The 21,851-nt window shown below is 39.6% G+C and overlaps 1 protein-coding gene across 6 annotated transcripts; it reads left to right on the forward strand.

The window, feature by feature from the left end:
* Nucleotides 1–157: 157 nt before the first annotated feature.
* Nucleotides 158–20,428, forward strand: esrp1 (epithelial splicing regulatory protein 1). Of its 6 annotated transcripts, none has more exons than XM_054782940.1 (15): nucleotides 158–502; nucleotides 1,238–1,399; nucleotides 1,498–1,614; nucleotides 1,915–2,026; nucleotides 2,247–2,369; nucleotides 8,987–9,041; nucleotides 9,127–9,234; nucleotides 9,322–9,454; nucleotides 9,533–9,575; nucleotides 10,636–10,955; nucleotides 12,290–12,514; nucleotides 12,568–12,835; nucleotides 13,784–13,964; nucleotides 14,759–14,891; nucleotides 18,048–20,428. In XM_054782940.1, exons 1-15 carry the CDS (start codon nucleotides 371–373, stop codon nucleotides 18,180–18,182), a joined length of 2,247 nt encoding a protein of 748 aa, XP_054638915.1. In that variant the 5' UTR covers nucleotides 158–370; the 3' UTR covers nucleotides 18,183–20,428. The 6 variants fall into 6 exon arrangements, with proteins under 6 accessions (XP_054638915.1, XP_054638914.1, XP_054638916.1 ...); XM_054782939.1 differs by having other exon boundaries at nucleotides 159–502; nucleotides 9,124–9,234; XM_054782941.1 differs by having other exon boundaries at nucleotides 159–502; nucleotides 9,124–9,234; nucleotides 12,568–12,823.
* Nucleotides 20,429–21,851: the final 1,423 nt, after the last annotated feature.

A 21,851-nucleotide genomic window follows, 5' to 3' on the forward strand; every position in this document is an offset into this window, starting at 1 on the left:
TTAAAATTGCATCAACATATACATGAATTATATTAATTTTAAAAGTATTTCGTGTCCTTCGTGTGCCACGTCCTAACCTGCACACCGCCTGAAGGAGAGAGGGGAGGCGGCAGGTAGGGAGTCACGTGACCCCACAGGTAGAAGCTCCACTACAAAAACGGCCAACTTTCAGCCATTATTACTCCGCGATGGTGGCTGCGGGTGGCTTCACGTAAAGAAAACGCTGAGCCACGCTGACAAACTCTGGACCCACGGAGCTCACCTATGCGCTCAGGTGTCACAGGTGTTTGTTTCCTCTAGCCTTCACGTGCGGACGTAGCTGCTCCGATTGACTTTGGTGTAGTATTTGGACGTCCCTTGTGGTCCTCAAATGACGGCGCAGGTAGACTACCTGGTGGTGCTGTGCGCCGCCACATCTGGCGCCGGTGGAGAGCTGCTGGGGTCCGACGAGAAGGAATTAGTGCGGCTGGTGTGGCAGCAGGTGGATGTAAATAACAAAAAGGTAGACTTTTTTTTTTTTAAATAAATAACGTCTTTCCCCGATAATACTATAATGTTCTTGGAAAGGAATGACTACAAGTTAACCTTTCAAGTACGTAACTAGGCTGCTAATTTGGCTTCATTTTGGAGACAAAGTCAAATGCTAGCATGAGATAAGATGCTAAATGTGCTTTGAAGAGCATGTGTATTACATGCAGACTTGATCCAGAAATGATAAATAGCCTTACTGTCCTGTACGCACTTGATGTTAATAAGTACCCATATTGTTTTAACATGGGCTATGTAATTTTACATGTACACGACCAGTTAAAAGTTAGGACACACTCGTCATGCCTTACAATGGGATGGTGTGTCGAAACCTATGACTGGTACTGTATACAAGTATATTTACATTGTTATTGTCACCTGAAGTTTGATTTTCTTTAATCTACTAATATGCTTTTTAAAAGTGTTCAGATGGCAATATATTGTGTGTATTAGGTACATATTGGCTTTATAGTGAGGTAATAAGTGATGATACATGACTATATTACAGTTATATGCCATCAATAAAGCCGGTTTATTCTTTAGTTTCAAGTCTGACATTTGTTTTTCTGTTATGATAGTTATTTAATTAGCGAAGCAGTCAAATAATTATTTATCACATTTCAGCTGCATGGTCTTGTTACAGCTATTTACCAATTATCCCTTAGCTTTACATGTTTGTCCTGTTTTCTTCTTTGTCTTTGTCCTAAAGTTGGGCAAGGTGAACGAGCTGCTGATTAAGCCTGAAGTGTCAGACTCCATCGAGGCAAAAGAACCGGAGGATGTGGTGACGGAGATTGTCGAAGAAGAAGAAAATGGATCCGGAGCAGATTGTGTCTTTAACGCAAACAGCCTTGAAACTGCTTTAAATATGGTAATAATAAGTACAACCAACATTTTTTGGATATGGACCATGTTCTCAGTGTTTGTTTAAAAAAAAAAAAAAAAAAAAAAAAAACTTTGTCTTTGCAGTTCCATCTCCAGCTGACAAATGAAGTGAACAGCGCAGGTGCAGGCACGTCAGTGTGTTTATGTACAGACGGGCAGCTCCATATCCGTCAAGTTGTTCACCCCGAGGCCGCCAGCAAGGTAAGCGGGCTGGGTGGGTGAACGCCCCACAGCCGAGGAGGATGTGCACTCTAACTGCTGCAGTAACCTTTCGCTTGCATACATGTGTGTGTTCCTGCTTGAATTTGCTCATGCAGTCTCGATGATGGGAACACACCCATGCACATACCACAGTTGAGCACACAATGTTTCTGCTCACATTTTCCCACATCTTCAAACACCACAGCCTAGAAGACACTTAAATAAACAAACTTATTGTAAAAAAGGAAGTTGTTGATGAGGTGCTTCTTTGCAACCTCATTATGTGTTTCCCCCTTCTAGAACATCCTGATCCCAGAATGCTTCTACTCCTTCTTTGACCTTCAGAAAGAGTTCAAGACGCACTTCCCCTCATCTAACCTTAAGGCTTTGGATGTATACACCATGGCAGAGTGTATCCTTTGCATGCCTGTCATGATCTGACACTGCTGTTTGTCACCATGCTAAAAATGATGGAAGTTTTGAAATGCAAATAGTCAGCACCTTACTGAGCAGTTAAAGTGTGCTTACAGTAACTAACAGGGCAAGCACTCACTTTACTCACTCATGTCTTATCCATTTCATTATTTGTTCTTATTCCTCATGACATTTCCTTGACTGAGCCCCCTCTTCAGCTTTAAGTATACCAGCAGAAGTGGGCACAAGGGATCCATCAGACACTTTGCCTCCAGAAGTAGCAGTGCAACAGGTCCAGATTATGGCCAACATTGTACTTACCCTGCTTTCTGAGCCATTATGTGAGTACCACACCCAATTGTACACAATGGGAACTAATTAAGGTGCAAGATTTTATGAAAATGATGCATGGGCCTGCTGTTTATTATTCAAACGCTATTCAAATTTTGAGCCAAAGCATTTTAAATAATTCATTTGGTGCGCAGTTTCACATAAGTGAAGTTCTCTAATGCTTAGGTTTTAATACCCAAAGTACAATGCAGTGCTTTGCCGAGGTGTGGACTCGAGACATGCGGCTTAGACTCGAGTCACAATTTTGATGACTTTGGGCTCGACTTGACAATATCATCAAAGACTTGCAACTTGACTTGGACTTTGACATCAATGACTCGGGACTTGGCTCTGAGTATTAGTCTAATGACTTGAAAATACTTGAGATTTTCAGTGAGTGTCAGTAAAATTTCAGTAAAACGTGTCCCCATTCAAAGTAACGAGGCCATTATAATGTCATAGCAAACAAGACACCAAATTTTCCCTCAGAATCTGCCTCGTTGAATGCATCTATTAACGTCCAATCATTTTTTTAGAACAAACGAGGGTGTGGCCTACATTTCTGTGAGCACCAGACTGTTGGAAAGTGGCAGTGATCAACACCAGGATGTGTCAACATGCTACCGAGAATCATTTTATTTGCATTCACAAATTACAAGGTCGTGGCATTTTATTTGGTACCCGTAACAGCGCTTATGACTTGTAAGGACTAAAAAATTTTAAGCCTATGACTTTGGACTTGGTTCGAATCAACGTTGGGAACCTCTGTGTGGAGTTTGCATGTTCTCCCCGTGCGTGCGTGGGTTTTCTCCGGGTACTCCGGTTTCCTCCCACATTCCAAAAACATGCATGTTAGGTTAATTGGAGACTCTAAATTGTCCATAAGTATGAATGTGGGCGTGAATGATGACTTGGACTTGCAAGTCTTTACTGGAGATTTGACTGGAGACTTGGTATTAAAGACTTGAGACTTTCTCCACTTTCTCCCACCTCTGGTACTTTGCTATTGTCCCTCATTTATAGAGGTTAATTGGTTCCAGACCAGACAGTGGTAAATAAATTTCCGTGATATAGATTTCAATGTTAATAAAATTCATATTTTTGTAGTTAGAGCATAGAAGACCTGTTTAATACTTTCTAAATATCTTTTTTTTTTACATTATTAGAACCCTGTAGACATAAAATAACACGCCTTTAGCCACTAATACACTTTTATTATTCATTGTTTACAACACATGCTGCAGGGACTCAAGACGACCACTAGCCAGCAAGGTAAGGAGATAGTGAGCTAACCAGTTAGGCTCAAATTGATTTCTTCTAAACTTAAGGGAGAAAAAAATAATTATTACTTCCACACGGAATAGCAGGATAACTTTTTTTTTCACTCTATCATAATATGAGCTGGAAATCTCACATTAAAAATATACAACGTCAAAATGGGAAGAAATACCTCCAATATTGAATAAAGCGAAATTTGTCCTGAACTAAAAAATCACTCCATACTCTCTATTGCTCTCTGGTATTACCATATCTAACTTATTGCATGGCGATATGGGGAAATAATTATAAAAGTACACTTCACTCGTTAACCGTGCTACAAAAAAGATCCTTTAGGATAATCCATAATGCCGCTGATAGAGAACACACAAATTCTCTATTCCTAAAATCACAATTATTAAAACTTGCTGATTTGGTAAACTTTCAAACAGTTAAAATTATGTATAAAGCAAACAGTAACCTGTTACCCAAAAAACGTAATACAATTCTTCCGAGAAATATGACCTTAGGGGAAAATTTAACTTAAAACGCTCATACGCAAGAACAACGCTGAAAACCTTCAGCATTTCTGTAAATTATGGAACGGAACTCAAACAATGTACTAGAATTAACCTATTTAAGAAACAATACAAACAGTTGATGTTTACAAAGTACAAGGAAGAAGAGTCCTGAACTACTGAGTAATAAAATACTATGTTTAATCACTTGCACATACAAGTACTAGTATCTCTTCATGTCTTTTGAGTTTATTGACTGTACTCACTCATTATCCAACTAGGTGTCTGTCAACTATTAACCTTATCAGTGTGCATTATGTATTTATAATTGGCAAGGGATAAATTTGGAATGCTGGGGTGAACAATTGTATTGTAACTGATGTGAAAGGGTAGGATTAAATAAGCTTTGCTTTTTCCTACTCCTCTGTGGACATGTGGAACTGTGAATCGTACAATGTGATGTACAGTATTCCAACGTAACTTGTATGCATGTTCAAAATGAATGAAACCAATACCAATATAGAGTGTTCAAAAGGGAATCTTTTGAAGGGAATCTAATTTAGTAGATAAGAATAAAAATAACATTACAGCAACTTGGGGCATCTTAAATAGGAGTACATATAAGGAACAGCACTAAGAAAGCAGACTACCCTCACTATTTTAGTAAGGATGATATGAATGAGGTAGTTGAAATGTTTAACAACTATTTAGTAAATATTGGACCAAAACTGGAAGAAGAAATTCCAAAACTTTTCCAAAAATTTCATAACAAAATGAAAATAGCTGAAGTGGTTCCAATTTAAAAAAATGGAGATAAACATGAATTTAAATTTAAATTACCGAGCAGTTTCCTTATTACCCCAATTTTCCAAAATTATCGAGAAGCTATTTAATAACAGGTTGGACAAATTTATTAATAAGAATGAATTACTAGCAGGTAGTCTATACGGATATAGAGCTAACATTTCAACTTCTATGGCACTGATTCAAATCACATAGGAAATTACTTTTTTTTTTTTTTTTTTTTTTAGGAAATTTTTTTAGGAAATTACTAATGGTATAGACCACAGAAAGTGTGCAGTTGCAGTATTCATGGATCTTACAAAAGCCTTCGATACAATTAATCACAACATTTTAACAACAAAATTTGAAAGTTACGGAATCAGAGGATTAGTTTTGAATTGGGTTAAAAGCTACCTAGCTAAAAGGAAGCAATTTGTAAAGCTAGGAGAATACACATCTGCAAGTTTAAATATCACGTGTGGAGCACCCCAGGGGTCAATGTTGGGACCAAAACTGTTCAATTTGGATATCAACATTTGTAATGTGACAAAGGATTTAAAGTTGGTATTATTTGCGGATGATACCACTGCCTTTTGTTCTGGGGAAAGCACACAAGAACTCCTTAAAAAGTTCAAGGATGAAATGGTCATATTAAAGTCATGGTTTGATAAAAACATTTTATCCTTGAACTTAAGTAAAACTAAAATAATGCTTTTTGGAAATAGCAGAAAGGCTAAGTACGATCAAATACAAATAAACAGAGTGGATATTGAAAGAGTGAAAGAAAATACATTTCTGGGGATCATAAGAGACGAAAGAATTAGTTGGAAATCTAATATCAAAAACATACAACAAAAGGTGGCGTGAAATACTTCAATATTAAATAAAGTAAAATTTGTTTTTTTTAATGTAATTTTACTGTTCCTTGGTATTACCATATTATAACTTATTGATATATGAGATATGGGGCAATAATTACAAAAGCAATCTTCACTCACTCAATGTACTGCAAAAAAGCTTGGTGAGGATAATTCATAATGCCAGGTATAGAGAACATACAAACCTTTTTATTTTTAAAATCACAGATATTAAAATTTGCTGATTTAGTAAATTTTCAAACAGCTAAAATAATGCATAAAGTTAATAATTAACTTGTTACCCAAAAACGTCATACAGTATTTCTCTATAAGAGAGGAGAAATATGATCTTAGAGGAAAATTAAACTTAAAACACTTATATGCGAGAACAACACTGAAAACCCACAGCATTTCAGTATGCGGAATTCAAGTATGGAACGGATTGAGCAAGGAACTGAAACAATGTACCGAGATGAGCATATTCAAAAAAACAATACAAGCAGGTGATGTTTGCTAAATACAAGGCAGAAGAGTCTTGATTATTATACTTGTTCTGTCATGCTTGTTTTTATTATTTATCTATTATTACACCGATTATTATATGGAATAATATTACATGGAATGCAGAAAGTGAATAATATGCACTGCACGAGATGTGGAATGGATGGGGGGTGGGATTAAATAAGTTTTGCTTCTTCCTACTCCTTTTGGACTTGTGGAACTGTGAAATGATTCATGAGATGTATTCCATTGTAAGCTGCATACATGTTCAAATAAAATTAACCCAAACCAATACCAATCATGTCGGACATGCCATGGCTGACTTCATGACTTCATGCAGTGTTACGGTAATGTAAGGTCTCCAATGTTTTGTGTCATGATTGTCGCCTGGTGACCAGAATACTACATATCATTTGTATTGCAATATGGTGTGACTAATAATAGACCACAGTCTACCACGAAAAGGCGATAATTTATTAATTAATTTCTGAAAAAACGTGATATAGCGAGGGAGCGCTCGAACTGCGATATTGTGAAGGACGCCTGTATACAGTAAATCCGTAAGTAATTGATACCCCTAGTAGCTCGATGTTGACGTTTTCTTCCGATTTCAGATCAACATTTTCAATAAGTGACTGTTGTAATTGTTAGATTAGATTCAGACCCAGAACCCTGTCTCTTCAATTGCCGTTGTTCTCTTGCAACGGAAGTTCACAGACCGTTGTCACCGTAATCAGAGTCACGGGCTTGCGCAACAACTTCGGCAGCGGCATTATAAGGCCCCCCTGTTCTGCAGGCTGCTGGGTCTCCAAGTCACGTGACCATAATCCACACTGCTTTCCAGTAACAACTTAGAATCATGTATTAACTTGTGTTCACCTCACTGTAAGTGGGTTTTACATGCAAGTGGGTCACTTTTGCCTCTCATAGCAACTATGGTGCGTTCATGGACCGCCGAAGAAAGTGTGAAATCGCTTGATGAAAAAACATATGTGAATGACATAATCATGCAAAAACTGTGGGCTTTTTTTTTTAACAATGGTACATGTACAGGGTGAATAAGATGTGCTTTCTGTGAAAAAAAAACTGCCTTTTTCAATGAAATGAATAAATATATATTAATAAAATATATATATTTTTTAATTTAAATTTAAAAAATCCACAAATTCACAGGGTCGTAAACGCTGAAAAATGCAAATGTGCAGGGAGTCACTGTAATATGAATCTATGAAGTGTAAATCAGGCGCGACTTTTTCCACAGAGGGCTGCATACTGAAAAAAGGATAAGGGGAGCAAGCCACTTTGATATTTTTATATATATTTTTTAATTTTGTAAAAAGGCTAAAAAAGTTACATATTAAAGACAAAGCGTTCAGTTATTAGATATTAGTATCAACATTTCAACTTTTTTTTTTATTTACGTTGTGCCTTTGTGCTCTATTTTTCCCTCCAAATGGGCCTCGGACAGCACTTTGCACCACTGCTTCTGAGGAACAGAAATTCATTTAAAGCAGTCTATAATGATACTAATGGTTAGTTGCTGCTCTTATACAAACCACATTATGTTCTACATACATATGTAGATTGTCTTCGTCCATATATCTAAATTACGCTCACTGGCCACAACATTAGGTACAGTCTGCTTGAGACTCGTATAAGAGCAGTGTGATAAAAATGCTGCCCTAAGTAATAATGCTTACATTTGATTTTATGTCAGATGGGTATTGATTTCTTTGTTATTGTGGGTAATTTGCAGTGTACGATTGTTAATAATAATCTCATATTTTGTCTGTACCATGCCAATAAATAACCCCAAAAAACACCTCTCAGAAACATGCAGTGTCGTTCTACACCGGTGCAAACTACAAACACATCAATAAACATATGGTTACATGAATAGCTCTCTGTATCACCTAACACTCACAATTACGAGTGCACCTGAACGCCTCACAGCACAAGGAGAACGGAGCAGAAAGGAGACAGAGCATGAAGTAGTTCATTGCTCTGTGTGCATTATATGAACAAATAAATAAGTTAAATGATCCCCCCCCCCCCCCCCATTAAGAGTGTTTCATCTTGAAGATTTCTTTTATATTGGTGTTCCAGTCCCCGCACGGTGCACCGGTGAAAAACTGTCACTGTGAGCGGGGATTCCCCGAAAATGAGGCTTTATCGTTGGTTGTATGTATTTTTGTACTTTGGATACTGCTTTATCGTGATTGTTCAACTTTCCTCTTCAATTTGGTACAAAATTAATATGCTGACTTAAATCGTAGCCATCGAGCGTGAACAAAAAAGTGAAGCTCAAATTCAAGCCATTCATACAGAAGGATGCCAACATCAGACTGGAATAAAAGATATGCAGGTTGATCACTTATCTATTTATCAGTGCTCATGTCAAACTTTATCAGAATGTCACCATGGAAAATACACATTTTTGACCCGGAATCACTATAAAATTTGACATGTTTTTAAGTGTGCAGGGGTAGGCGGTATATGGCTTCAGGTCAAATGTCTGAAGGGGTACGCCACTGTAAAAAGTTTGGGAACCACTTCATAATGGAGGAGTGTTTGGATCTCATCACATTGTGCAGGTGTACCTTTATAAGGTGTCCAGTGAGGGTGTATTCTGTTTTTACGCCTAGCTTTGATGAGCTATTATGAATGTGGTGTTATATTTATAAGATGTCTGAAGGCAGTTCTTGATTGCAGGTCACACATTCTCAAACCCGGAAAGAGTTAATGAGAAGTTTGAGACTGGTACTTGGTAAGTCATGTATAGTCCAGTCTAACATGCCTTATTGTTTCCCTAAGTTCACTCATTGAACTCAACTTTAATTTGTTTGTAGCAGTAAAATGGAGAAAGTAAACGACAACACGGTAATCAGAGCCAGAGGGTTGCCTTGGCAGTCATCAGACCAGGACATCGCCCGCTTCTTCAGCGGACTAAATATTGCCAAGTTAGTGCATTACCATAAACACAAGGAGTCCTACTGTAACTTACATGCCAAAATGTGTCTGACTGTGTCTTGCTCTGTGTTTCACAGAGGAGGGGCTGCGTTGTGCCTTAACGCTCAGGGGAGGAGGAATGGTGAGGCTCTTGTTCGTTTCATCAGTGAAGAACATCGAGACCTGGCACTGCTAAGACATAAGCATCATATGGGCAACAGATACATAGAGGTCATCTGTCACTGGATCAACACACCAGAAGCAAACCATGCCACTGTGTGTCATTCTAAAACTGCCTTTTGATTGCAGGTTTACAAGGCAACAGGAGAGGACTTCCTGAAGATAGCAGGAGGTGAGACTAACAAGCACTTATGTAATACGATGAAAGCATCTTCTTGTACACTGTATGCCATGTCCCATCACAATCTGAAATTTAGTGGTTACTAGAGATCACCATTTGACTACATTTCCTTGATTGTTAAATTATACCTGAATTAACACCTAAGTCACTCACACTGTACACAGAACACATGGAGGACATTGAAAGTACAGCAATAGAAAGATTAAATACAATAATTACATGGCACAATCATGAAAAAGAACAACTTACCAGTACTTTTATTTTTGTGGTTGTCCTGTGCACTGGAGGGGGTGTTGCAAGGCAGGGAGAGAGAGACTTATTGGGAGGAGGATGTCTCAATGAGCTTTAATAATTGAGCTTCTCAGTTATCACGGTCCATTTGGCAGTAGTAGAGCCATTCACATGTTCAACAATACCATCTTTATGCTTGATGACGGTCACGGCATTTGCTGCCATGTGTTGATCGGCGCTTCGTCCTTTCTGGGCGCTTTTGATGTCGAATTTCACTTCACTTTTCACTTTCACTTTCCTTTTCTTTGACACACTGTCTCAGAAGAGCTTGCCTCATGCTTGGGAGACAAAAGGAAGGGCAAAAAGTTACCTAAAAAGAACAAATGAGACCTTGTCCTTCCTCAGTGTAGCAGTGCTTTGTGATATACGTGATAAAGCAAATTAATGTACCATCTAATTCATTCATTTGTTCATTATAATGAACAAATTTTATTTTTGGAATATGCTGATGGCTGATAAACAAGCTGCAGGGTGTAAATCTCCCTTCTGTCGCATTTTAGAGACCCCTGCCATAGAGGATGTAACTTAATTTCCCAAAGATTGTTCAGTTTACTTCTTTAGACAGCAAATTAGCTTGGACTGAATCAACAGCGCCTCTGCTGGTAGCATCTAAGTCGTGCACTCCAGTTTTCCTCAATTGTTGGAAGATGAATCAACAATTATTTTCACACAATTGACTTGTAGTCTTATTCTAAACAAACATGGAGAAACAACATGATATAAATATATATTTATTTGTTGTGATGTGTTTTTGTTCCAGGTACGTCCAACGAAGTAGCCATGTTCCTGTCCCGGGAGGACCAGATCATAGTGAGGATGCGAGGGCTTCCTTTCACGGCCACGCTCGAGCAGGTGCTCGCCTTCTTCTCGCCAGCGGACGCACTCAACGACACATGTCCGGTCAGCGGAGGGAAGGAAGGGATCCTATTCGTACGCTACCCAGACGGTCGTCCCACTGGCGACGCCTTCGTCTTGTTTGCCTGTGATGAACATGCCCAGTGTGCACTCAGGAAACACAAGGAGATCCTGGGGAGAAGATATATAGAGCTATTTAAGAGTACAGCAGCAGAGGTCCAACAGGTATGTTGCTGTTTTATATATATATATTTATATGTTATAATTGTCCTTTTGTTTTGAATCCTGGGCTGCACGGTGGCCTAGTGGTTAGCATGTTGGCCACACAGTCAGGAGATTGGGAAGATCTGGGTTTGAATCTTTGTTGGGCATCTCTGTGTGGAGTTTGCACCCATGCATGTGTGTGTTTTCTCCGGGTACTCCGGTTTCCTCCCACATTCCAAAACATGCATGTTAGGTTAATTGGACACTCTGAATTGTCCATAATGAATGTGAGTGTAAATGCTTGTTTGTCTATATGTGCCCTGCGATTGGCTGGTGACCAGTGCAGGGTGTACCCCGCCTCTTGCCCGAAGTCAGCTGGGATAGGCTCCAGCATACCCACAACCCTAGTGAGGATAAGCGGCATAGAAGATGGATGGTTTTGGATCCTTTTTAAAAGACATTGATGATGGGACAGATGAGAACTGCACCACTGGGTGTGTGACATTTTTTTTCCTGCTCTGTTATTTGCTGGGAAGAAGAACTTAAGGGTGGGGACTTGCATGGCAAGGTGGACTGTGTGTTTACCTTTAGTGTGCCTGTAGTAGCTACAGTATACCTTTGTCCTCTGTTCATTCTTTGTGGAGTTCTTACTCCTTTTTCCTTCACTGCCTGCATAAAGAAAACAAGGATATTCAACTGCCAAGGGCTGATAAGCTTACAACTTTACACATTTGCTGTATGTCGGCACCTTGTTCTGTGAGTGTGCACTTTTATTGGTGGCCTGTACAAATGCAAATATACTGATGTCCTGTTCGTAACAAGCCAGCTTCTGTCTTAGACAACAATGCCTGTCTCAGCCCATACGAAAAGTCTGATTTAAAACAAGTTGTATGCATTCTTAGTGGTTAGAAAGATTACGCAAAAAATCATCTGTTTTCTTGAAGCCTTACATAAGCCATTTTTTATGCCGCATATCCTAATTAGGGTCACGGGGGTATGCAGGACTTTGGGCGAGAGGCGGGGTACACCCTGGACTGGTCGCCAGCCAATCGCAGGGCACATATAGTATAAACAAACAACCATTCACACTCACATTCATACCTACGGACAATTTAGAGTCACTAGTTAACCTAACGTGCATGTTTTGGAATGTGGAAGGAAACCGGAGTTCCGGGAGAAAACCCACCCAATTGTTGTATTGTGATGCCATCAATATCATTGGCATCGTGTCTTAATAAGGAGTTACCCACTGATTTCCATCGATACTTGGCAGATGTATGCGCTCTACTGGGTGTCATTCTAGTTTAAGGGAGACAGTGTCACTGACAGTGAAAATGTCACATTTTGTGTTGTAGGTGTTGAACCGGTACTCGTCTGCCCCTCTAATTCCTGTGGCCCCTGCCCCCTTGCTGTCAGTGCTGCCCACTGTGTCTCTTCTGCCCCCTCCTGTCAGCGTGAGGGACTGCCTGAGGCTACGGGGGTTGCCCTACACAGCGAGCATAGAGGACATCCTCACCTTCCTGGGAGAGTTCACCCAGGACATTAGACCGCAAGGCGTGCACATGGTCCTCAATCAGCAGGTGCGTGCAAAAACTGCACAGCTGAATGTGTGATTGGTTATTTTATTAAAAAGAGTGTGTGTTGTCAGGGTCGTCCATCAGGCGACTGCTTTATCCAGATGACATCCGCAGAAAGAGCACTTTCCGCCTCTCAGCAGCTCCACAAGCACGTCATGTCCTGCCAGCGCGGGCCCAACAGCCGCTACGTGGAGGTGTTCCCCTGCAGCGCTGAAGAGATGGGCCTTGTGCTGATGGGAGGCTCGCTCTCACACACGCATGCACTCACACACACCCGGAACAGGAGTGGGACAGGGCTCAGCCCGCCGCCATGTAAGTCCAGACGTAAGTGCTGCTGGGAGCTGGGGGTGCTTCAGGCCTGCAGGGTAGGTGGGCTCCTGCCGTGGGGGGCAGAGTTGCTGGGTTTTCACCAATCTAGAACTGTGGGAGACTGGACATACTGGTCTAACCAGGAGATTCAGAACTTTGTGTGTATGTGAGAACGGTGTGTGTGTGTGTGTGTGTGTGTGTATGTGTGTCTTTGTGTGGTGCCGCTTGATAAATTAGTGTGATTTATTGGCTAGTCCTGCATGCATGACGGTCTTTCTCATGTGAGTCTGTCAGTTCAGAATCAGATCGGGGTTCATCCTGTTGTTGACATCAGAAGCACGTTTTGATCACTCACTGTCACTTCTTACTGTTATGTTTTAAGTGTCCATTAAAAATGAGTATGACTTGGAAAAAAATGTAGCAAACTGTGGCTCCAGTTTGACCAGTTAGTCTTAGGCGTGTGTGCCTATTGTGCTTGCCTAATCAATTCAAGGAAGGTGGGCGGAGCTTAACATCATACACAACAAGCGGTTTCTTTACACTCATTCTCATTTGGCCAAATATATATGACTTTGTGTTAATGATCACACAAGTGAGCAGGACACAGCAACATGTGTAGGTAGAAACGTGGTCATGTTGGGGCAAGTCTTCACTTCTCTATCACCACATGTAATGCCCACAGCCAAATACCGATTTCAACACCAAAAACTCCTACATGCAAACATTGAAAACAATGACCACCGGCTGCACAAAGTAGAGAAGAGACGCACAGGACAAAATCTAGAATGCACCCCAGCCCGGCTGCATCATCATCATTACAGTGTGCAGACAGCACTTACTGTAAGTAATGGTGGTCATTGTCTGCAAACATGCATGAGTGCCTCCTTTCTCATCTATGACCACGCTGCACAATCGTGCCTCTATGTCCCCTGATTTAAGTCTTTTGTCTCTGGTCTCCTCTAGGTCTATCTCCACCGTCCTACTCCTTCACCCCCACTCCAACTATCCTGCCGACGGACGCTGCTGCAGCCCTCTACCCCCCCCTCGGTCAGGTGTTGCTAGCTCCTCGCCCGCTACACCCGGGGCATGCCTACTACCCCTCATCAGCACAGCTTTACATGAACTACACAGCCTATTATCCCAGGTAAACATTCACATAGCTTCTCTATTGTCATGTGGTCTCAATGAATTGCTGGGTGCGTCATCCAAAATATAACAGGCGATGCCACAAAGTAGCTGTAATTAGCTTCACTATGGCAGCGTGTGCACCAAGCGGTAGAGTCGAGTACACTCCACCCTTATTTGGTTAACCAAAAAATGGCATGACATCACAGATAGGAGTAACGTGAAACTTGACGGTGAGTTCTACAGAGAAGAACTGAGGTGGAAAAAAACATGTCAACATACACAAGGGCATGGTATATCTGTGCAGCAAGTGCAAACATCAGTGACTGATGAACTACACCCAAGCACAAGCATTTCTACAAACAGATGCCCGGTGCACTCTGCAGTTGAGTAAATAAACACAGTGGGACGCAATTGTGGGATTCCTCCGCTAAGCAACGCTTACATTTAGCAGTCTTGAATTGATTTCCAAGGCCTCAGTCTGTCATCATCTCCACCACGCCGTGCAATGGCCTACTCGCTAGCTGGATAGAAGTGAGTGAGAGTGTTGACGCTTTACGTCCTGTCAAACCTCAGTGGAAACCTGATAGTGTAGCTGAGCCAATCAAAGCGGGGGTGGGGGGGCTTGTGTCTTACCAAGGTGAGCTTCTGGGACAAAGGTAGTTAATAACTGAACTTTATGGTATTAGAACCTTTTAAAAATGGCAAATCGGTGAGAATATTCCTTGTGCTGTAATGACCTTGCTAATCTACATGCACTGAAGATTTTCATGACAGCTTGTCTTATTTTTTTTGTTTCTTTTGTTCCTCCAGCCCACCTGGTTCTCCCACTACTGTAGGTTTCTTCCCCTCCCCCTCTGCCCTCTCCATGCCTGGGGGGTTGGTGCGCATGCCGGGTCTGACCTACAACAGCAAAGACCTGATTAATGCAATGCAGGGATATCAGGTGAGATTCTCCATGCACAGTAACCATATCCATGCATGCATGCATGCGTGCAGTATTTACAGAACGCCTCCATAGCATCCAAGTGTTGGAATAAAAGTCTTCTGATGTCGAGGGTGTGTATTGTCAGACGCACCGTGTTTGCCTTAGAGGCTCTCAAACGAGTTTATCCTGTCTACTCTCCCTGCTCTGCGACTGGCCCACACTTGTGCTTGCTTCGACTTGTGTTCAAGGGGCCCAAGTTGACATGGAAGAGGCTGGAGACACCCTCCGATGTGTCATGACGCACAAATAATGAATTCAACTTGAAGGTGGAGCTCCATGTTGGAGTCCTTTTAGGGTCATGCTTGTGTTTTCTCACCGGCTCCATCATTCCTCCCCTCACCCACTCTGCAGCACGCCCCAGGTGATGCTCTCGTGCACAGCCATGGGCACGTGCGTGCTCTTGACTCGACTTGGGCTTTTTTTGGGGGGGTGCTTTAGAGGATTCTGAGGCGGGCGGCAGGTATGGATGAGCTATGAGGACTGGAGTTGGGACGTTGTGTTCAGTCAGGGCTCGTGACTCTTTTTAGTGGTCGCCAGAGGGAATACGACCATTTATGTCGACGCCCCTCAGACTGGCTGACCGATGTCGACGTGAGCGGTGGTCGACATAACCAAAACGAGCCATTGCTCGCACATTTACGTGTGACTTTGGCCAGAGCCATGAGGAGAGTGGGTGATCATAAAGATTGTTTCCACTTCCTGAATTTCTTCTCTTTTCATATATTTTATGCTCATATCTAACATCTCTCATTTTGTTGTCTGTTTGGACTTTTTTTGTACGTCTTTCTTCCGGTGGCTAACAATACAAAAAAAAAATAATTCAATAATGCGTTTTATCAGTCGCTATGGCAGAATCCAGGTTAATACTTCCGTGCTTTTATTTTAAAGCCAACATTGCCCTGAGCAGGAGCAACATTTGGGGCATTTGAAGTGTACAACTGGTACTGTACTGAGCAGCCAGGACAGAGGCGTGTACTATGTGGCTCTGGTTGCTCCATTCTCAGTTCTATGGTTATCGTCACACTTTTCCTCTTTGCCATCACAAAAAAAAGCATAAAAAGCTAAAGAAAAAGCATTGATCATTTTTAGATGCCTCACGACATGGTTTGAGCGCTGATTTTTTTGTGCGACTTTAGAGTCGTATTTTCACTGCAAATTTTGGCCCAAACTTTTAGGACATTTGAACTTCAACCACGATATTTTACTGAGCAGCCAGGACAGATACAGTATAGTACTGTTACAGTTAAATTCCATGTACAGTTCTATGGTTATCATCACATTTCCTTCTGTGGTAACATCGTCAGGAAAAAAACACATCAAAAGCTAAACACACTGGCGGAGTTGATGCTTTGATGACTGAATTTTTGTGCAACTTTAGAGACGATATTTTTACCGCAAATTTTGTCGAAATGGTCCAACTTTTGGGATGTCTAAACTAAACTAAAGCAACCAGGAGAGAGACGTGTATACTGCTTGTGATCATTTATTTCCATTGCCGGTTCTGTGGTTATCATCACACTTTTCCAACCCTTTTGTGGTAGCGTCACAACAAACACAAAAATGTGAAAAAGCAAAATGGACTTCTGGAGTTTTTCCTGCCGATGCTGATTGAGCTGATGTCTGGTGAGATAGCCGCATGACGGCAATTTGGCTTTTGGTTTTAGCGACATTAGAGACATATTTTTCACTGCCAAATTGTATAAACTTGGTTTGATTTTGAGTCCATTTTAAGGCAATTCCGAAGCCTTGTAAGCTTCCGGGTGTAAAATTATCCACTGATGCATGCTTTCAGGTGAGGATGAACATCTGTTAAGGTCCTAAACAAAAGTACGGGCTGGGGGCCATTTGCGGCCGGCTGCTGTTTTTTATTGGCCCGTGCCACTTTCTAAAAATATAACAAAACTAAAAAAAAAAACAGCAAAAATGGAAAAAAATCAAGAGTAATTTTTAAAGAATAAAGTCAAAATATGAAATATTTTTAGTAAAATATTAAAAAGCTGTAGGTCGCATGGTGGCCTAGTGGTTAGCATGTTGGCCACACGGTCAGGAGATCGGGAAGATCTGGGTTCGAATCTCCGTTGGGCATTTCTGTGTGGAGTTTGCATGTTCTCCCGTGTGTGTGTGGGTTTTCTCCGGGTACTCCGGTTTCCTCCCACATTCCAAAAACATGCATGTTAGGTTAATTGGAGACTCTAAATTGTCCATAGGTATGAATGTGAGTGTGAATGGTTGTTTGTCTATATGTGCCCTGCCATTGGCTGGCCACCAGTCCAGGGTGGACCCTGCCTCTTGCCCGATGTCAGCTGGGATCGGCTCCAGCATGCCCGCGACCCTAATGAGGATAAGCGGCATAGAAGATGGATGGATAAATATTAAAAAGTTGTATTCTTTCAAGAAAAAGTCGTAATTTTACAAGAATAATGTGAGGAAAAAACATCATTTTAGTAGTAGTAATTACAAAGTAATTCATAAAGTTGGCATTTTGGGAAAAGTTAGTTTGCGAAAGAAGTTATGTTATGAGAATAAAGTCCGAATTATGAGAAGAAAATTGACAAGAAGAAAGTTGCAATAGTTGGCAAAAAAAAAAAAAAGCAGAAATGGGGCAAAAAAGAGCTGTAGTTTTGAGAATAAAGTGTAAAATGTTGTAATATGATTAGAATTGATTATCATTTTTGTAGCATAAAGTTGAGATATTAAAGACTGTAAGTTGTAGTACAAACAAAACAAAATAAAGTTGTCATTTTTGGAAAATGTACGTTGGGGAAAAGTTATAATATTTTGGGAATAAAGTCAAAATATTACGAGAAGAAAATGTATAAAGATTATTTAAGAAGAAAGTTGAAATATTTGGGGGGAAAAAACTGCAAAAATGGGGGGAAAGAAAGAGCGAAGTTGATACTACCAGTATGCTTTTTCACCTGCTGTACTGTATGTCACAACGCCGGGATGCAGTTTTTCACAAATATATCCATAACTTCTTACAAAATAGCCCTTTCATCTTTTCATATTTCAGTGTGTGGCCCTCACTGGAAAAAGTTTGGACACCCCTGCCCTAAAGTATGTTGCCCTACTCTACACCGTGTTAATCCTCTTCCATCTTTCCCAAATGTCCAGACTCCCGTGGAGCCGCTTTCCCTCCTCAGCAGCAGCCTGATGGGCCAATCGGGCGGAGGCGACCCACCTGTGGTGTCCCTCCCCAGCCTGGTGAGCAAGCCTGCGGCACAGTACCTGGACCTGAGCCTGCTCTGAAGAGGCACACCTGGTCCAAATCATGTGTATTGTTAGCTTTTTAAACGTGCTCTTATTTATATCTTCAACAACAGCCACTGTTACTTGTATATTTTATACCAATATGGCCTCCGCCAAAAAAAGCAGTTTGTCTTTTATTGCACAATGTGTTTCTTAAAAGCTTTATTGAGATGTCTTACATGATTATTATTATTATTATTATTATTATTATTATAAGCGTGACTATTATATATTTATAGCCAAAGTAGTAAAGAATGTCTTTGTAGTAAGAGAGAGAAATGTTTCAAGCTTCTCCATGAAGAGAGAAAGTGTGTGTGTGTGTGTGTGTGTGTGTGTGTGTGTGTGTGTGTGTGTGTGTGCATGTTTTACATGGGACTATTGGGGCCACAGTGAAAAGAAAATAATCTACTTGTGTATAAAAATCTAAAAAAGTTGTAATAGTACAAGGAAAAGTGGTAATTTCCACAAGTACATGTCATGTCTTTTCCCCTCCTAATATCATGGATTTATCTTGGGAATGTCATATTCCGACTTGATTCACAGGAAATTAGAACTTTCTTATCACGACGTCGCAACAATTCATGTTCAAATAGAATGTGTTTTTTGTAATGTTATGACTATTTTTATAAAAATAACAGGGTTTTTCCTGTCATGTCACGGCTTTGCTTTTCACATGACAGCGTTTTGCTCGTAAGATTTTTTTATTTTTTATTTTTTTTTTACATACAATTTGATGTACTTAAAATGTTATGTTTTTGTCCACTACATCTTTATTCTCTGAAAAGGAACATTTTTGTCTTCATGTGCTACCAAGTGTTACCACTTTTATCCACGTAAAACAGCACCTTTTTTTTCTTATAATATCGATCTTTACTCATGTAAATATGACAACCTTATTTTTAATTCTACAGCTGTTTTCTTGAAAATGACAATTTTATTCACTTAAAATTATTTTTTCCCCCAAATATTGTTTTAATTTAATTTTTTTTCCATGGACTATTAAAATTGTATTCTCTTTAAATTACAACGTTTTTTCTCGTAATATTGCAGCAATTTTTGTCAACATTTTTCTTGTAATATTACAGTTTTATTCACTTAATGTTCCAATTTTTGTTTTTAAAATTAGAACATTTTTTCTGTCATCTTAAAACGTTATTGTCTCTATCATTTTTTTTCTAAAATATGACGACAATTCTTGTAAATTTAGAACATTTCCTCACATGACAAGTTTATTCTTTTAAGATGACAACTATTTTTCTTGTAATATTTCATTTCTATTCACTTAGAACAGCTTTTTTCCCAGAATATGCCAACTTTGTTTTTGGGGAATTAGAATTTAAAAAAAAAAAAATTATTCTCTCTCTTTTTCCCCCCCTTGTAATATTACGCCCGTTCTTGTCAAATTACAACTTTTTCTCATAGTATTACAACTTTATTCTCAAATGTTTTTGTAAAGTTTTTCTTGTAATACAACAATTTAATTTTTAAAAAATGTGTTTCTTGTTTCTAGCTTTATATTTCAACTTTCTATATTTAAATGACAAGTTTTTCTGTAATAACAGCTTCTCTCTGTTTTCCCTCCTTTGTGCTATTACGCCAATTCTTGTCAAATTAGAACTTTTCTCTCCAAATATTAAAACGTTATTCTCTTAAATCGACCCTCGTATTATTACCATTTTATCTACGTTCAAAAAAACATAGTCCCTTTAGATTCTAAAAAATAAATGTTCTTAAACATCCAGTAGTAATCCCACAAAATGACATTTTGTTCCTCCTAATATGAGGATTTGGATGACCACCTTACATCCCATAATACAACTTATTTCTGGCAAAATGACCACTTTGTTCTCATAATAATGTTTCAATCCATTGTCATTATAATCATATTTCAGCTTTATTGCGGTCGCATCATTATGCTTTGATCTTTTTAGTGTGGCCCTCGTACTTCTCTGTATTGATTTGAACGGCCAATGTGTTTGATGTGTTTTCTCCACGTGCATGATTGTATTGGACGCTTTAGTGCATGAAGAAGTTTAGTATACTTGTAGTACAAATGTTTACATAAAGCCAAATACCAATGCACTGCTAATCAATGAATATACAGTATAGTTTGTTACAAATGTGTATCTTTTTGGTCAGTTTTTTCCCCCCACGTTGACGCCGATGCTGCGTGAGGCCATCAAGCAAAGTGGTCCCTCTTGTAAGCAACATCAAACCCCTGCTGAAAACTGACTCAATAAACCCATTATGACAATTGCAGAACTATTTGCTGCATTGAAGAACATTCTTAACGTGTGTGTGTGTGTGTGTGTGTGTGTGTGCGTGCGTGCGCGCAAACACTCAGGTGGCCGCAGGCTCAAGTGGGAACCCCCTCACACGGTCCACACTTGCTACACACACACATTATGTGAGAGGAGAATAGCGAGAACAGAAGAAAAGAAGGAAAACAGACAACAAAAAAAACAAGTCAGGCCCCCCCAGGGCAGATTTGGCATTGTGTAATTCAATCTTGGCCACCCCACCCAACTTGATCCCTTTTAAACACGCACTGGCTCTTCCATGCCACTAAAAGGCTTCAAGTAAACCTAAAAAACTCAACACATTTCTTCACAACATAGACAATAAAAGCACGTAGAATCGCACCTTTTGCTGAGTTTTTGATGAACAATATTTGGAAAACACCAACCTGTACCCTACGACTAGTTTTTTCTTTTGTTCAAATTAAATAAAAAATCCTCACTACAGTAAAAAAAAAAAAAAAAAAATTAAGAGAAAATTATTCAAAATATATTTTTAAATAAAAAAAAATGTATATTGAAACTGTATTATATTGCTGCATGTTAATTAGGAGAATAATTGTAATGCTTAAAATTAAAATGTTTTTTGAAAATGATTCTAAATTATTATTTTTTATTATTTTGTAATTATTCGGCTTAATTATTTTACCATTTCATTGTCTTAAAATTCTGCACTAGTACTAATAGTCACTCATTATTAAAAGTTAAGTGTTCTTTAAAAAAAGAATAATAAATATGTAAATTAAATATATATATATAATATAAATTACATTTTCTTCCGAATAAATTAATATTTTCACGTATATAATATAATATAATATAATATATGATATAATATCGTCATAAAATGTTTTAACCATCTCTATATTAATAATATAAAATATTCCTTTTGATTAATTTATAGTACACAATAATTAATAAATAATATAGTTTCGCTTCACTGCATTTGATTTTGAAAGTCTTTCTCGTCTGTGCCAGTCTTTTCTGATTGGCTGGGAGATGTCACATGGTTTGGCTGCCTTACAGTGAGGCCTGGGGTCAATTGACACAAGTTTAAGCTCCCAAAAATGGCTGATTCCCTTGATGGTGATCTAGCAGTGAAAAGACAGCAATTAGAGTGTGAGTCATTGTCGGCTATACCTGACAGGTGAGTAGTAGCAGCAGGCTGATTTTTATAATACCAGCATTCCCTCACAGGGAGGGGAAGGTGCACACACACGCACACACACACACACACACACACACACACAGACACTGAGAAGCATGCAGGGCGAGGCTGATCCACATTCCCGTGTCAGTCAGTGCACCCAGCAAAGATGCTCCTATGCCGTCTTCCTTTTTTATGCTGCTGCTGATGTGGCCTTCAAACACC

The sequence above is a fragment of the Dunckerocampus dactyliophorus genome, chromosome 7 (genome assembly GCF_027744805.1).
Source record: "Dunckerocampus dactyliophorus isolate RoL2022-P2 chromosome 7, RoL_Ddac_1.1, whole genome shotgun sequence".
Classification (NCBI taxonomy): domain Eukaryota; kingdom Metazoa; phylum Chordata; class Actinopteri; order Syngnathiformes; family Syngnathidae; genus Dunckerocampus; species Dunckerocampus dactyliophorus.

Bases quoted from the DNA above. Each gene is read 5' to 3' on its own strand.
- esrp1 (XM_054782939.1), top strand. From the start codon at position 371: ATGACGGCGCAGGTAGACTACCTGGTGGTGCTGTGCGCCGCCACATCT. The intron at 2,370-8,986 runs GTGAGTACCACA...TCTTGATTGCAG, and splicing joins CCTGCTTTCTGAGCCATTAT to GTCACACATTCTCAAACCCG. The intron at 9,042-9,123 runs GTAAGTCATGTA...ATTTGTTTGTAG, and splicing joins AAGTTTGAGACTGGTACTTG to CAGTAAAATGGAGAAAGTAA.